Raw genomic sequence first — 15,197 nt, forward strand, 5'->3', positions numbered from 1 at the left:
TATACAGAGGGGCAGAAAAGAGTGATACATTGCAGGATGGGCTGTTTATAAAGGAGGTGAAAGGAGTGATATATTGTGGCGGGAGTTGTAAGCAGAGGGGCATGCTTTTTCACGTAACAAGGTAGAAGCTGAAGGAACAGGAGTCATGCCATTTCCCATGAACGGCAAGTTATTCATTTAAATGATGAGAACTTTGCCATCCGTGCTCAGCCATGCCCTGGCTGTGACTGGCATACAAATTCCTAAACTTAAATTCTAACAAAACCGTTTAAAAGAGAATCTGTGATGTCCATCTAGATCTGTGGACGGCATGACATGGATAAGCTGAGCACATTGATGCATGGGTTTGTTGGAAAAGATGCAGGATAACCTGTGGTGTAACTAGAGTCCAATTGGCCCTGATGCAAAACTTGGACCTGGGCTCCCACCTGCATGTTAGTCAGATGTATTGGCTCTTGTAGCATTCTAGGTCCTGTAAAGAAAAATGAATTCACTCTCTATGTATTAATGTCCCCAATTCTGTAATAATGTCTCACATCCTGGACCCCTTCCTGTAATAATGTCCCCTGTCCTGGGCCCTTTCCTGCTATAATGTGCCAAGTCTTGGGCCTTTTGCAGTGATAATATCACCCATATTGGGCCCTTTCCAGTAATTATGTCACCTGTCCTTGGCCCCTTCCTGTAATAATGTCCCCATTCTGGGCCCTTTCATAGTATAATGTCCTCAATCCTGCCCACTTCCTGTAATAATGTCCTGCATCCTGGATCTCTTCCTATATTAATGCACCCCACTTTGGGCCCTTTCCATTAATAATATCCAAATTCCTGGGCCCCTCCCAGTAATACTGTCGCTCATCCTGGTATAATGTTCTCCATCCTGGGCCCCTCCCAGTAATACTGTCGCTCATCCTGGTATAAAGTTCTCCATCCTGGGCCCCTTCCAGTAATACTGTCGCTCATCCTGGTATAAAGTTCTCCATCCTGGGCCCCTCCCAGTAATACTGTCGCTCATCCTGGTATAATGTTCTCCATCCTGGGCCCCTCCCAGTAATACTGTCGCTCATCCTGGTATAATGTTCTCCATCCTGGGCCCCTCCCAGTAATACTGCCCCCCATCTTGGTATAATGTTCTCTATCCTGGGCCCCTTCCATTAATACTGTCCCCCATCATGGTATAATGTCCCAATCCTGAACTCCTTCCAGTAATAATGTCCCCAGTTCTGCTGCCCTTCTCCAACACATTTTTTTTTTTAAATCCGCCCCCCCCCTGGCAGGGTTTATTGGATTTGTGGTGCAGGGAGTCAGCGGGTTTCTGCGCCACAATACATTTCACCTGAATGTGCGTTCTCTAACACTCATCCAGCTGAAATAGGCAATGCTGACGGTGGCCCCCTCCAGCACTGGTCCAAGTGCCCCCTCTGTGATCATTACACCCAGGGGCGGTCCTACCAGTGAGTCACATCTCCATGCAGTCATACAAGGAAGACTGAGTCACTAGTAGGACCGCCCACTGGACTCCTACAGACATCAGGGAGTTCACTGACTTAAATGCAAGTTTTGCTGAAACTTTTCCCACAAAGGTCTATGAATCTGGTCATCCCTCCTGCTGCACCGCAGCCTGGCGCAGAGCTGATCTCATTGTCAGCATCACAGATTTCCTTCAATGAATTTTGTGTAATTTTTGTTACAAAAGTGATTGAAAAGTTGCAGATCCATAAAAATAAGTAAAAAAACCCATTATATATATATATAGTTTATTATTAACACATAATAGATGTCCCAGCTTTGTTGTGTGGTGACTATGTGGTCAGCAGTTACTAGGAGCAGCTCCTGTAGTCGCCTCCAAGCTGATCTCAGTGATGGGCTCCAGTCCAGGAGAATCTCAGGGCCAGCTCCAGTCACACGGCTGCCCGGGACTGAGCTCTTCCATAAGGCAGGGTAAGCCCCAGCCGGCTCGGGCGAAGTACCGCCTCTCTCGATCACTAGGCGGGGCCGATTTTAGTCTAATCTGTATGGGGAGGGGCTTCGGTCCTCAGACCCCGCCCACACTTCAGCAGATAGGAACTGTCCGTGTAAACAACTCTATTGAGCGCGTCCCTAGCAACCCTCTCGCCCGCTCTTTTCTGGTAGGTTGAAGGCGTGGCCCCTCCGCCTGGCAACATTTTCTGCACGCCGATTGGTCAGTACTTCTGGCGGTCATATGACAGTGCGTTTTGATTGGATGACGCGTTCAAACCCGTTAGTCCCGCCTTTTCCGCTGAACTGAGCGCTGTCCCTGGGAAGGATGACATAAGAGGTGTGATCGTGTGAGTAGTAGTCCGCCGTGCGGAGGGGGCAGGGGACGCTATGTGCAGTGGCGCGGCTACCCGAGCGTGCCCCCCGGCCTGCGCCCCGTCCCGCGCTGCAGACACTCGGCTGTGCCCGCCACACTGCTCCGCTGGCCGCCTGGCTCTTTGTGTGTGATGCAGGAGCTACACGAACGGTCCACAGCTTGTATGGGGACTACAACCCCCAGCATACAGCTGTGAGGGCATGATGAGGGCGGCAGTCTCTGTGCCAACATCTTATGTGCTCACATCGTATCCCATCGTTACAGGGGTCTCCAGAGAAGCTGTCCTCTGCCTTGCTGATCATTGGGGTCGGTAGAAGCCTTTGTCCCTGGTAGAATGGAGCACATGCCTGACCGCCATTCATTCCCTCTGGGTCGCTGAGCTCGGCTTTTTCCGTTAGCCCCATAGAGAATGAATGGAGTGGTCGCCCTCTGACCCTGCAGGTTCCCTGCTCTGCCCACCGGTGTGTGTCCCAGCGTCGGACCCCCCTTATGATCTGTGACTTATTACTGATCGAGGATCGGCCACTATTTGTTTTCCCCAGAGAACTTGTCCTGAAAAGTGCCGTGCTCCAGGTTTATTATTCCCACACGGAATACCAGTGTAACCGCAGGGGAGGCGGACATGGTGCGGATATGAAGCTCGCACCACAGGTCCGTAGACGCTGAGTGAAGACGCACAGGGGCCGGCGAGCACTATAAATCCCATCCACTTTGCTGGGACTGTAAGATGCTCTGTTTTTGACAGAACAAAAATGTGCAGCGTCATAAAACGCACCAAAATCTCATCCTCGTAGCATTAGAGCACCACTCCAGCCTGGTTTGTCTTTTTCAGTGCTGGAGTGACGCTTTAATAAATGTAAGCCCGCTATTCCCGGTCATACACACCTTCTGGCGCCCTCACTGGTTCTCTTGTAGTCAGAAGCTGCAATGCAAGTCTCTGAAAACCAGAACGAGCCTCTCATAGACTTATATTGAAAAGTGACTTCCGACGCACTCCAGGAAACACTGCAGCTGCCAGCAGGTCGCCGACAGACAACAAAGGCGGCAGGTGAGTATGAGACGGGGTGCCGGGGAATTACATTTACAGCACCACTCCAACTATGCAATAAAATAAACGCTGGAGTGTTGCTTTAAAGGGAATCTATCAGCAGCGTAACGTAAGGGCAAAGAGAAGCTGAATCCTAGGATGTATCACTTGGATTACCGGGTGCAGCCGTTCTCACACAATCAGAGCTTTTAAATTTAGCAATGAAGCAGAGCTGATAAAGCTAACCCTGCCCACAACCAGGCTCTGTATGTACAAAGTCCATAGACAGTGAGCTGCTTATCACAGGAGGGGCACTGCCGGAATAGTGTAGTCAGCAATGTTAATCTCTTAGTGATAAATCCTTCACAGTTAGTAAACAGCAGCACTTTGGCAATTGACACATCCCTGAATTCCGTGTCTCAGCCTCTATCTCCTGCTGTGTTTACATTACGTAGCAAAAACCTGCTGACAGATTCCCTTTAAAGGGGTGAGTATTTGCAAAATAATTTATAGCAAAACTTAAGAGGCTTATTTGCCACATGTGCATTGGAGGTGAGCGGTGCTGATGTTACAACCCCACATACCTGCCGACCTGCACATCGCCAGTGCTCGCCCCTGATGCAGACAGGAGAGAACCCCTGTAAAGACGACCTGTCACCAGGTTAGAAGACGACAGTTTTCCTCTTATTTTATTCCTACTGCTCTCTGTGTATTGTTTTTGTATGTTTTCAGAGATATGGTATTCTTCATTTACTGCTAATTCTTAGGGCTCGCTCACACTGACGTAGATTTTCTCATGTGAGAAGATCAGACTGATTATGCTAGAAGAAGGTCTGAGGTTGTACGTTGTAAGGCTGTGTGCACACGCTGCAGATCCGCAGCAGTTTTCCATGAGGTGTACAGTATTATGTAAACCTATGGAAAACAAAATCCGCAGTGCACATGCTGTGGAAAAAAACGCACGGAAACGCAGCGGTTTATATTCCGCATCATGTCAATTCTTTGTTCGGATTCCGCAGTGGTTTACACCTGCTCCTCAATTGGAATCCGGAGGTGTAAAACTGCAGGTGGAATCCGCACAAAACCGCAGTAATTCCGTGGTAAATCCGCAGTGTGGTTTACCTGCGGATTTATCAAAATCAGTGCAAAAAAATGTGCACACCATTCTGCAGCATGTGCACATAGCCTCATAATCACCGAGGCAGGTTAACGATGCAACTGTTTGTTATTTCTTACGTCCATGGTCTTATGACAGTTCCGGGTAGATAGCCACAATGCAATGCCCCCCAAGTCCACAAGATCCTAACCTGGAGCCGGTAGTTCCACTGCCCCCATTCCAGGCGATAACCACTGTCTCCCAACTTTTGTTTGGCCCACAGCTTTTGTGTCTCCCGCTAGTATACTCTGTAGTCACAGTCCGTGCTCCTCCAGATGATGGTTTCCATAACCGTAGCACGTGTATCCAGCTCCTTCCAGAGGGCAAGTAGATGAAACCATATAAACTCAGTTATATTTGTTTGATACGTACCGTATTTGCAACTTTTTGCATGATAAAATGGTTGACCCATTGTTAGCTATGAAGAAGAAATGTGCATCTGCTTCATCTTCAAGTGCGCACGCGGTACACAGGCACGGCACGTGGTGCACAGGCACTGTCAGGACTCTGAACATTTTATACCTTTTGTGCATTACTGCCTTTTTCCAAGATGGCGTCTTTGGTCTCATGTGCACTGTGTTTTCCTGCTATAAAACTCCACCCCAGCCTTCAGTCTGTGCTAGAGTATTCTGCCTTGCATCCAGCTCCTGACCTCTGATTACTCCCTGGCTATATACCTGCTCCTGTGAACCTGTGTGGTGATCCTGCTACTCTGCTCTGAGTTCCTGCTGCATACACCAGTTCCAGTAATCCTCCTTCATCTGCTGCTCGTATTTGCTTCCATCTGCATTTGCTGGACATGTAAGCTGTTAGATGTCTTTCCCGCGGAGCGCATGCGCATTACATCTCTAATCCCGGCACTTCTGGATGCGCTCATTACTGGTTACACTTGCGTGTCACGCAGCGTTCCAGAGAGCGCAGACTCAGAAGAGCCTTTACAGAGATGGAAGCGTCATGCGCCATGTGAGCGAGATCGACATCCATACTTACACTCCCCATGGTGACGTACTGAGATTGGATTGGTGGGATGTCACTTAAGTAGCCGTCCTAGTCTCACTTGGGCCACGCCCCCGGAAGAAGCTTATGGGCGAAACGCGCGTCGGGGCGCACGAGGAAGGATTGGTGGACTCTCACCTCACATAGCTGCCGTTTTTTGGTCTGCTCTTGTTGTAAGTAATTATGACCTGTGTACCGTTATAGCTGCCTATACCCGTGTACATTAGATAATTTTCTTGTATGCTGGAAGCAGTGTGTATCTTTATAGTACTGAGGGTGGTTAACAGCTATGAGCGATACATGGGCGGTAGTAATTTGTTTCCCCTTTTCCTCCATGGGTGGTAATTAGATTTATAATACACCACTATCTGCATATTTGGGGGAGTTGGAAGGATATCATGAGCTTACCATACCGGGCAGGGACATTGGTATATGTATAACTAATGTAGCAAAGTGAGAGTTTTCCCTCTCTATTTCATGGACACTCTGTTTGTGATTTTATGTTTTGTTTTGTTTGATTATGGGTTTTATTGTTAAAGGATAAAATAAAGATTGTATTTTTAATACATATTTTGGGTCTCTTCATGTGGATAAAGCAATATAAGCCCACAATGGTTGAAAAATTATTCTGAAGTGCTATAAATTGAGATATAGAGGACTTGGTGATAATTAATGTAACTTTTTTTGTGCATCGAGACCGCCATTTTTGACCGTGCATGCGCGGCCGAAACTCCACCCCCTCCTCCCCGGACCTTGCAATGGGGCAGCGGAAGCGTCGTATGTTATGATCTGGTGGCTTAGGAGCAGCATGAGACGTGCTCTGGAGGAGGTGGTACCTGTACTGACCGCAGACCCTGAACTTAAAACAACAACTAGAAGTAGCCGTGGGATGTACCTAACACGGCCTAGACACCTCGACACGGCCGGAGGACTAGATACCCCTAAAGATAGAAACAGGAAAGCTATCTTGCCTCAGAGAAAATCCCCAAAGGATAGACAGCCCCCCACAAATATTGACTGTGAGAGGAGAGGGAAATAACATACGCAGAATGAAACCAGGATTTAGCAAAGGAGGCCAATCTAGCTAAATAGAAAAGACAGGACAGAGTACTGTGCGGTCAGTATTAAAAATACTAGAAAATATCCACCACAGAGAATACCAAAATCTCCACACCTAACTAAAGGCATGGAGGGTAAATCTGCTTCTCCAGAGCTTCCAGCTTGATTGAATAAATCCACACTGACAAAGCTGGACAAGAAAAAACATAGAAATGCGCTGAACAATAAAGTCCACAGTACGTGGACTGCAAAAACAAAGCCAGGACTTATCTTTGATGATTTGGACAGAGTAGCAGGAGAATCCAGGAGAGATGTGAATCCACCAAGAAACAATGGACAACTGGCACTAACTAAAGGATCTAGCCAGACTAAATAGCCCAGTCAGAATTGGTAATAAGTGGAAGCACCTGATGACTACTGAAGTCTAAAGGAGCAGCAGTACCACTTATAACCACCGGAGGGAGCCCAAGAGCAGAACTCACAACATTACCACTTATAACCACCGGAGGGAGCCCAAGAGCAGAATGCACAACAGTACCCCCCCCCCCCCCCCCCTTGAGGAGGGGTCATCGAACCCTCACCAGAGCCCCCAGGGCAATCAGGACGAGCCAAATGAAAAGCACGAACCAAATCAGCCGCATGAACATCGGAGGCAACAACCCAAGAATTATCCTCCTGGCCATAACCCTTCCATTTGACAAGATACTGAAGCCTCCGCCTCGAAAAACGAGAATCCAAAATTTTCTCAACCACATACTCCAGCTCCCCATCAACCAACACCGGGGCAGGAGGATCAACAGAGGGAACAACGGGCACCACATATCTCCGCAATAAAGATCTATGGAAAACATTATGGATGGCAAAAGAGGCTGGAAGGGCCAAACGAAAAGACACAGGATTGATAATCTCAGAAATCTTATAAGGACGAATAAACCGAGACTTGAACTTAGGGGAAGAAACCTTCATAGGAACATGACGGGAAGACAACCAGACCAAATCCCCAACCCGAAGCCGGGGACCAACACACCGACGACGGTTAGCAAAACGTTGAGCCTTCTCCTGAGACAACGTCAAATTGTCTACCACATGAGTCCAAATCTGCTGTAACCTGTCCACCACAGAATCCACACCAGGACAATCAGAAGGCTCAACCTGCCCTGAAGAAAAACGAGGATGGAAACCAAAATTACAAAAGAAGGGCGAAACCAAAGTAGCCGAACTAGCCCGATTATTAAGGGCAAACTCGGCCAATGGCAAGAAAGCCACCCAATCATCCTGATCAGCAGACACAAAGCATCTCAAATAAGTTTCCAAAGTCTGATTAGTTCGCTCGGTTTGACCATTTGTCTGAGGATGAAATGCGGAAGAAAAAGACAAATCAATGCCCATCCTAGCACAAAAGGCCCGCCAAAACCTAGAAACAAACTGTGAACCTCTGTCAGACACAATATTCTCAGGAATGCCATGTAAACGAACCACATGCTGAAAAAACAACGGAACCAAATCAGAAGAGGAGGGTAACTTAGGCAAGAGTACCAAATGAACCATCTTAGAAAACCGATCACAAACCACCCAGATAACAGACATCTTCTGGGAAACAGGGAGATCTGAAATAAAATCCATAGAAATATGCGTTCAAGGCCTCTCAGGGACCGGCAAAGGCAAAAGCAACCCACTAGCGCGGGAACAGCAGGGCTTGGCCCGCGCACAAGTCCCACAGGACTGCACAAAAGAACGCACATCCCGTGACAAAGAAGGCCACCAAAAGGACCTACCAACCAAATCTCTGGTACCAAAAATCCCAGGATGGCCAGCCAACACAGAACAATGAACCTCAGAAATCACCTTACTAGTCCATCTATCAGGAACAAACCATTTCCCCGCTGGACAGAGATCAGGTTTATCAGCCTGAAATTCCTGAAGCACCCGTCGTAAATCAGGGGAGATGGCAGAAAGAATCACCCCTTCCTTGAGAATACCAACCGGCTCAAGGACTCCAGGAGAATCAGGCAAAAAGCTCCTAGAGAGGGCATCAGCCTTAACATTCTTAGAACCCGGAAGATACGAGACCACAAAATCAAAACGGGAGAAAAACAGGGACCATCGAGCCTGTCTAGGATTCAACCGCTTGGCAGATTCGAGGTAAATCAGATTCTTATGATCGGTCAAGACCACAACACGGTGCTTGGCCCCCTCAAGCCAATGTCGCCACTCCTCAAATGCCCACTTCATAGCCAACAACTCTCGATTGCCGACATCATAATTGCGTTCCGCAGGCGAAAACTTTCGGGAGAAGAAGGCACACGGTTTCATCAAGGAACCATCAGAATTCCTCTGAGACAAAACGGCCCCTGCCTCAATCTCAGAAGCGTCAACCTCAACCTGAAAAGGAAGAGAAACATCCGGCTGACGCAACACAGGGGCAGAAGTAAATCGGCGTTTAAGCTCCTGAAAGGCAGAAACAGCCGCAGAGGACCAATTCGTCACATCAGCGCCTTTCTAAGTCAAATCGGCCAGGGGTTTAACCACACTGGAGAAGTTGGCAATGGAACGGCGATAAAAATTAGCAAAGCCCAAAATGTTCTGAAGGCTCTTCACAGATGTGGGTTGAACCCAATCATGAATGGCCTGAACCTTAACAGGATCCATTTCTATAGACGAAGGAGAAAAAATGAAACCTAAAAAAGAAACCTTCTGAACTCCAAAGAGGCACTTAGACCCCTTCACAAATAAAGCATTATCACGAAGGATCTGAAATACCATCCTGACCTGTTTCACATGAGACTCCCAATCATCAGAAAAAATCAAAATATCATCCAAATATACAATCATGAATTTATCAAGATAATTGCGGAAAATATCATGCATGAAGGACTGAAACAGATGGAGCATTAGAAAGCCCGAAAGGCATCACAAGGTATTCAAAATGGCCTTCGGGCGTATTAAACGCAGTTTTCCATTCGTCACCCTGTTTAATACGAACAAGATTATACGCCCCTCGAAGGTCAATCTTAGTAAACCAACTAGCCCCCTTAATCCTAGCAAACAAATCAGAGAGCAGAGGCAAAGGTGTTGTGAACTCTATTTTTGGGCTCCCTTTTGTGGTCACAAGTGGTACTGTGTGAGTGCTGTCTTTGGGCTCCCTCTGGTGGCTCTTTGTGTCTTTCTGCAGGTCTGTGGCTGGGATCAGCTGTCTCGTTATCTGCTAGTGGGTTTCCTATTTAGCTCACCTGGACTTTCAGTTGTTGCCTGCTGTCGATGTATTCAGTGCTATTTTGAGCTCTTCTGAATTCCTTCGTTATCAGTCTCTCCAAGAGAAGCTAAGTTCTGTTTGTTCATTTTTTGATCATCAGTGTTCAATATGTTTTCTTGGTTTGTTATTAGTCCTTGTCCAGCTTGCTAATATGTGATTTCCTTGCTTGCTGGTAGCTCTAGGGGGCTGAGTTTCTCCCCTCACACCGTTAGTTGGTGTGGGGGTTCTTGAATTCTCAGCGTGGATATTTTGTAGGGTTTTCTACTGACCGCACAGTTTCCTATCTGTCTTCTGCTATCTAGTATTAGCGGGCCTCATTTGCTGAATCTGTTTTCATTTCTACGTTTGTATTTTCCCCTTACCTCACCGTTATTTGTTGGGGGCTTTTTATATCTTTGGGGTTATTTCTCTGAGGCAAGTGAGGTCTTACTTTCCCTCTAGGGGTAGCTAGTTTCTCAGGCTGCGTCGAGACGTCCAGGAATTTAGGCACGTTCACCGGCTAACTTTAGTGTGTTTGGTTAGGATCAGGTTTGCGGTCAGTCCAGTTACCACCTCCCTAGAGCTCGTTCTATGTTCAGTAACTTAGCTAGTCAGTTCTGTGATCCTCAGCCACTAAGGATCATAACAGTACAGCAGGCCATAAAAGTGTTTAATGCATCGCCGAAGTGGGATAAGAGAAGTCCTGAGTACAATTTTTTTTTTCTCTCCCTTTGCTGCAGTCAGTCCAGCTTCTCTCCTCCCCTTAATCTCTGGGTGGCTTTGAGTTCAGCTGCAGACATGGATATTCAGAGTCTGACTTCTAGTGTGGATCATCTTGCTGCAAGGGTGCAAAGCATTCAGGATTTTGTTGTTCATAGTCCTATGTCAGAGCCAAAAATACCTATTCCTGAGTTGTTTTCTGGAGATAGATCTAGGTTTCTGAATTTTAAGAATAATTGTAAATTATTTCTTTCTTTGAGACCTCGTTCCTCTGGTGATTCCGCTCAGCAAGTTAATTGTTATCTCCTTGTTACGTGGCGACCCTCAAGATTGGGCTTTCTCCCTGGCGCCAGGAGATCCTGCATTGCGGAATGTGGATGCGTTTTTTCTGGCGCTTGGACTGCTTTATGAGGAACCTAATCTTGAGAACCAGGCAGAAAAGGCTTTGCTGGCCCTCTCTCAGGGTCAGGATGAAGCAGAGGTGTATTGTCAAAGATTTAGGAAATGGTCGGTGCTTACTCAATGGAATGAGTGTGCCCTGGCTGCAAATTTCAGAGAAGGTCTTTCTGAAGCCATTAAGAATGTTATGGTGGGGTTCCCCACGCCTGCAAGTCTGAATGACTCAATGGCTTTGGCCATTCAGATTGATCGGCGTTTGCGGGAGTGCAAATCTGCGCACCATCTGGCGGTGCTTTCTGAACAGAGACCTGAGTCTATGCAATGTGACAGAATTCTGACCAGAATTGAGCGGCAAAGTCATAGACGTCAAAATGGGTTGTGCTTTTACTGTGGTGATTCTACTCATGTTATCTCAGCATGCTCTAAGCGCTTAAAAAAAAAATCGCTAAACCTGTCACCGTTGGTTCTATCCAGCCTAAATTCATTTTGTCTGTTACTTTAATTTGTTCTTTGTCATCCTACTCGGTTATGGCTTTTGTGGATTCAGGTGCTGCCCTGAATCTGATGGATTTGTCGTTTGCCAGGCGCTGTGGTTTTGTCCTGGAGCCTTTGGAATTCCCTATTCCACTGAGGGGAATTGATGCTACACCATTGGCTGAGAATAAGCCTCAGTATTGGACGCAAATGACCATGTGCATGACTCCCGTACATCAGGAGATGATTCGCTTTCTTGTGCTGCATAATTTGCATGATGTTGTCATTTTGGGTCTGCCATGGCTGCAGGCCCATAATCCAGTTCTGGATTGGAAAGCTATGTCTGTGTCAAGTTGGGGTTGCCAGGGGATTCATGGCGATGCTCCTTTGGTGTCAATTGCTTCTTCCACTCCTTCTGGGGTCCCTGAGTTTTTGTCGGACTACCAGGATGTATTTGATGAGGCCAGATCCGGTGCCCTGCCTCCTCATAGGGATTGTGATTGTGCTATAAATTTGATTCCTGGTAGTAAGTTCCCTAAGGGACGACTTTTTAATTTGTCTGTACCAGAACATGCCGCGATGCGGAGTTATATAAAGGAGTCTTTGGAGAAGGGACATATTCGCCCATCCTCCTCCCCTCTTGGTGCAGGATTCTTTTTTTGTGGCCAAGAAGGATGGTTCTCTGAGACCTTGTATAGCTTATCGTCTTCTAAATAAAATCACGGTCAAATTTCAGTATCCTTTGCCATTATTGTCTGATCTGTTTGCTCGGATTAAGGGGTCCAGTTGGTTCACCAAGATAGATCTTCGTGGTGCGTATAACCTGGTGCGTATTAAGCAGGGGGATGAATGGAAAACTGCATTTTGAGTACTTGGTGATGCCTTTTGGTCTCTCTAATGCTCCTTCTGTGTTTCAGTCCTTCATGCATGACATCTTCCGAGAATATCTGGATAAAGTTATGATTGTGTATCTGGATGACATTTTGGTCTTTTCTGATGATTGGGAGTCCCATGTGAAGCAGGTCAGGATGGTATTTCAGGTCCTGCGTGCTAATGCCTTATTTGTGAAGGGCTCAAAATGTCTCTTCGGAGTACAGAAGGTTTCTTTTTTGGGTTTTATTTTTTCTCCTTCTACTATTGAGATGGACCCAGTCAAGGTCCAGGCTATTCATGACTGGACTCAGCCTACATCTGTTAAGAGTCTTCAGAAGTTCTTGGGTTTTGCTAATTTTTACCGTCGCTTCATCGCTAATTTTTCTGGCGTGGTTAAGCCTTTGACGGATTTGACCAAGAAGGGTTCTGATGTGACTAATTGGTCTCCTGCGGCCGTGGAAGCCTTTCGGGAGCTAAAGCGCCGGTTTTCTTCAGCTCCAGTCTTATGTCAGCCTGATATCTCTCTTCCTTTTCAGGTCGAGGTTGATGCTTCTGAGATTGGAGCAGGGGCTGTTTTGTCGCAGAGAAGCTCTGATTGCTCTGTGATGAAGCCTTGTGCTTTCTTTTCAAGAAAGTTTTCGCCTGCCGAGCGGAATTATGATGTTGGTAATCGGGAGTTGTTGGCTATGAAGTGGGCATTTGAGGAATGGTGACATTGGCTCGAGGGAGCTAAGCATCGTGTGGTGGTCTTGACTGATCACAAAAATCTGATTTATCTCGAGTCTGCCAAGCGGCTGAATCCTAGACAGGCTCGTTGGTCGTTGTTTTTCTCCCGTTTCGATTTCGTGGTCTCGTACCTGCCTGGTTCGAAGAACGTGAAGGCTGATGCTCTTTCTAGGAGTTTTGTGCCTGACTCTCCGGGAGTTTCAGAGCCGGCTGGTATCCTCAGAGAGGGAGTGATTTTGTCTGCCATTTCCCCAGATTTGCGACGAGTGCTGCAGAAATTTCAGGCGGATAGACCTGACCGTTGCCCACCAGAGAGACTGTTTGTCCCAGATAGATGGACCAGCAGAGTTATTTCCAAGGTTCATTCTTCGGTGTTGGCAGGCCATCCTGGGATTTTTGGTACCAGAGATTTGGTGGCTAGGTCCTTCTGGTGGCCTTCCTTGTCGCGGGATGTGCGTTTCTTTGTGCAGTCCTGTGGGATTTGTGCTCGGGCTAAGCCTTGCTGTTCTCGTGCCAGCGGTTTGCTTTTGCCTTTGCCTGTCCCGAAGAGGCCTTGGGCGCACATTTCCATGGATTTTATTTCGGATCTTCCAGTATCTCAGAGAATGTCTATCATCTGGGTGGTGTGTGATCGTTTTTCCAAAATGGTCCATTTGGTGCCCTTCCTAAGTTGCCTTCCTCCTCCGATTTGGTTCCTTTATTTTTTCAGAATGTGGTTCGCTTGCACGGCATCCCTGAAAATATTGTGTCTGACAGAGGATCCCAGTTTGTGTCCAGATTTTGGCGGATCTTTTGTGCTAAGATGGGCATTGATTTGTCTTTTTCGTCGGCCTTCCATCCTCAGACGAATGGCCAAACCGAGCGAACTAATCAGACCTTGGAAACTTATTTAAGATGTTTTGTTTCTGCTGATCAGGATGATTGGGTGACTTTTTTGCCATTGGCCGAGTTTGCCCTTAATAATCGGGCTAGTTCTGCTACTTTGGTTTCGCCTTTTTTCTGCAATTCTGGTTTTCATCCTCGTTTTTCCTCGGATCAGGTTGAGCCTTCTGACTGTCCTGGGGTGGATTCTGTGGTGGATAGGTTGCAGCAGATTTGGAACCATGTGGTGGACAATTTGAAGTTGTCACAGGAGAAGGCTCAGCGCTTTGCCAACCGCCGTCGCGGTGTGGGTCCCCGACTTCGTGTTGGGGATTTGGTATGGCTGTCTTCTCGGTATGTTCCTATGAAGGTCTCCTCTCCTAAATTCAAGCCTCGCTTCATCTGTCCTTATAAGATTTTGGAAATCCTTAACCCGGTGTCTTTTCGTTTGGACCTCCCAGCGTCGTTTGCCATTCATAATGTGTTCCATAGGTCTTTGTTGCGGAGGTATGTGGTGCCTGTGGTTCCTTCTGTTGAGCCCCCTGCTCCGGTGCTGGTTGAGGGCGAATTGGAGTACGTGGTGGAGAAGATCTTGGATTCTCGTATTTCTAGACGGAGGCTTCAGTATTTGGTTAAGTGGAAGGGCTATGGTCAGGAGGATAATTCCTGGGTTGTCGCCTCTGATGTTCATGCGGCCGATTTGGTTCATGCCTTCCATGTGGCTCATCCTGATCGCCCTGGGGGTCTTGATGAGGGTTCGGTGACCCCTCGTCAAGGGGGGGGGGTACTGTTGTGAACTCTATTTTTGGGCTCCCTCTTGTGGTCACAAGTGGTACTGTGTGAGTGCTGTCTTTGGGCTCCCTCTGGTGGCTCTTTGTGTCTTTCTGCAGGTCTGTGGCTGGGATCAGCTGTCTCGTTATCTGCTAGTGGGTTTCCTATTTAGCTCACCTGGACTTTCAGTTGTTGCCTGCTGTCGATGTATTCAGTGCTATTTTGAGCTCTTCTGAATTCCTTCGTTATCAGTCTCTCCAAGAGAAGCTAAGTTCTGTTTGTTCATTTTTTGATCATCAGTGTTCAATATGTTTTCTTGGTTTGTTATTAGTCCTTGTCCAGCTTGCTAATATGTGATTTCCTTGCTTGCTGGTAGCTCTAGGGGGCTGAGTTTCTCCCCTCACACCGTTAGTTGGTGTGGGGGTTCTTGAATTCTCAGCGTGGATATTTTGTAGGGTTTTCTACTGACCGCACAGTTTCCTATCTGTCTTCTGCTATCTAGTATTAGCGGGCCTCATTTGCTGAATCTGTTTTCATTTCTACGTTTGTATTTTCCCCTTACCTCACCGTT

At 47.2% G+C, this 15,197-nt stretch overlaps 1 protein-coding gene across 7 annotated transcripts in view; it reads left to right on the forward strand.

Moving 5' to 3' along the window:
• The first annotated feature begins 2,208 nt into the window (after positions 1 to 2,208).
• Positions 2,209 to 15,197, forward strand: part of PASK (PAS domain containing serine/threonine kinase) — a 76,380-nt gene continuing 63,391 nt past the window's right edge. The window contains exons 1-3 of one of the 7 annotated variants that reach the window (XM_077291015.1): positions 2,261 to 2,306; positions 3,248 to 3,380; positions 3,912 to 4,020. In XM_077291015.1, coding sequence (XP_077147130.1) covers positions 3,978 to 4,020 — 43 coding nt within the window. In that variant the 5' untranslated portion in view covers positions 2,261 to 2,306; positions 3,248 to 3,380; positions 3,912 to 3,977. The other 6 variants (XM_077291016.1, XM_077291019.1, XM_077291017.1 and 3 more) reach the window with 6 other exon arrangements.

The sequence above is a fragment of the Ranitomeya variabilis genome, chromosome 2, assembly GCF_051348905.1.
Source record: "Ranitomeya variabilis isolate aRanVar5 chromosome 2, aRanVar5.hap1, whole genome shotgun sequence".
In the NCBI taxonomy this organism is placed as follows: domain Eukaryota; kingdom Metazoa; phylum Chordata; class Amphibia; order Anura; family Dendrobatidae; genus Ranitomeya; species Ranitomeya variabilis.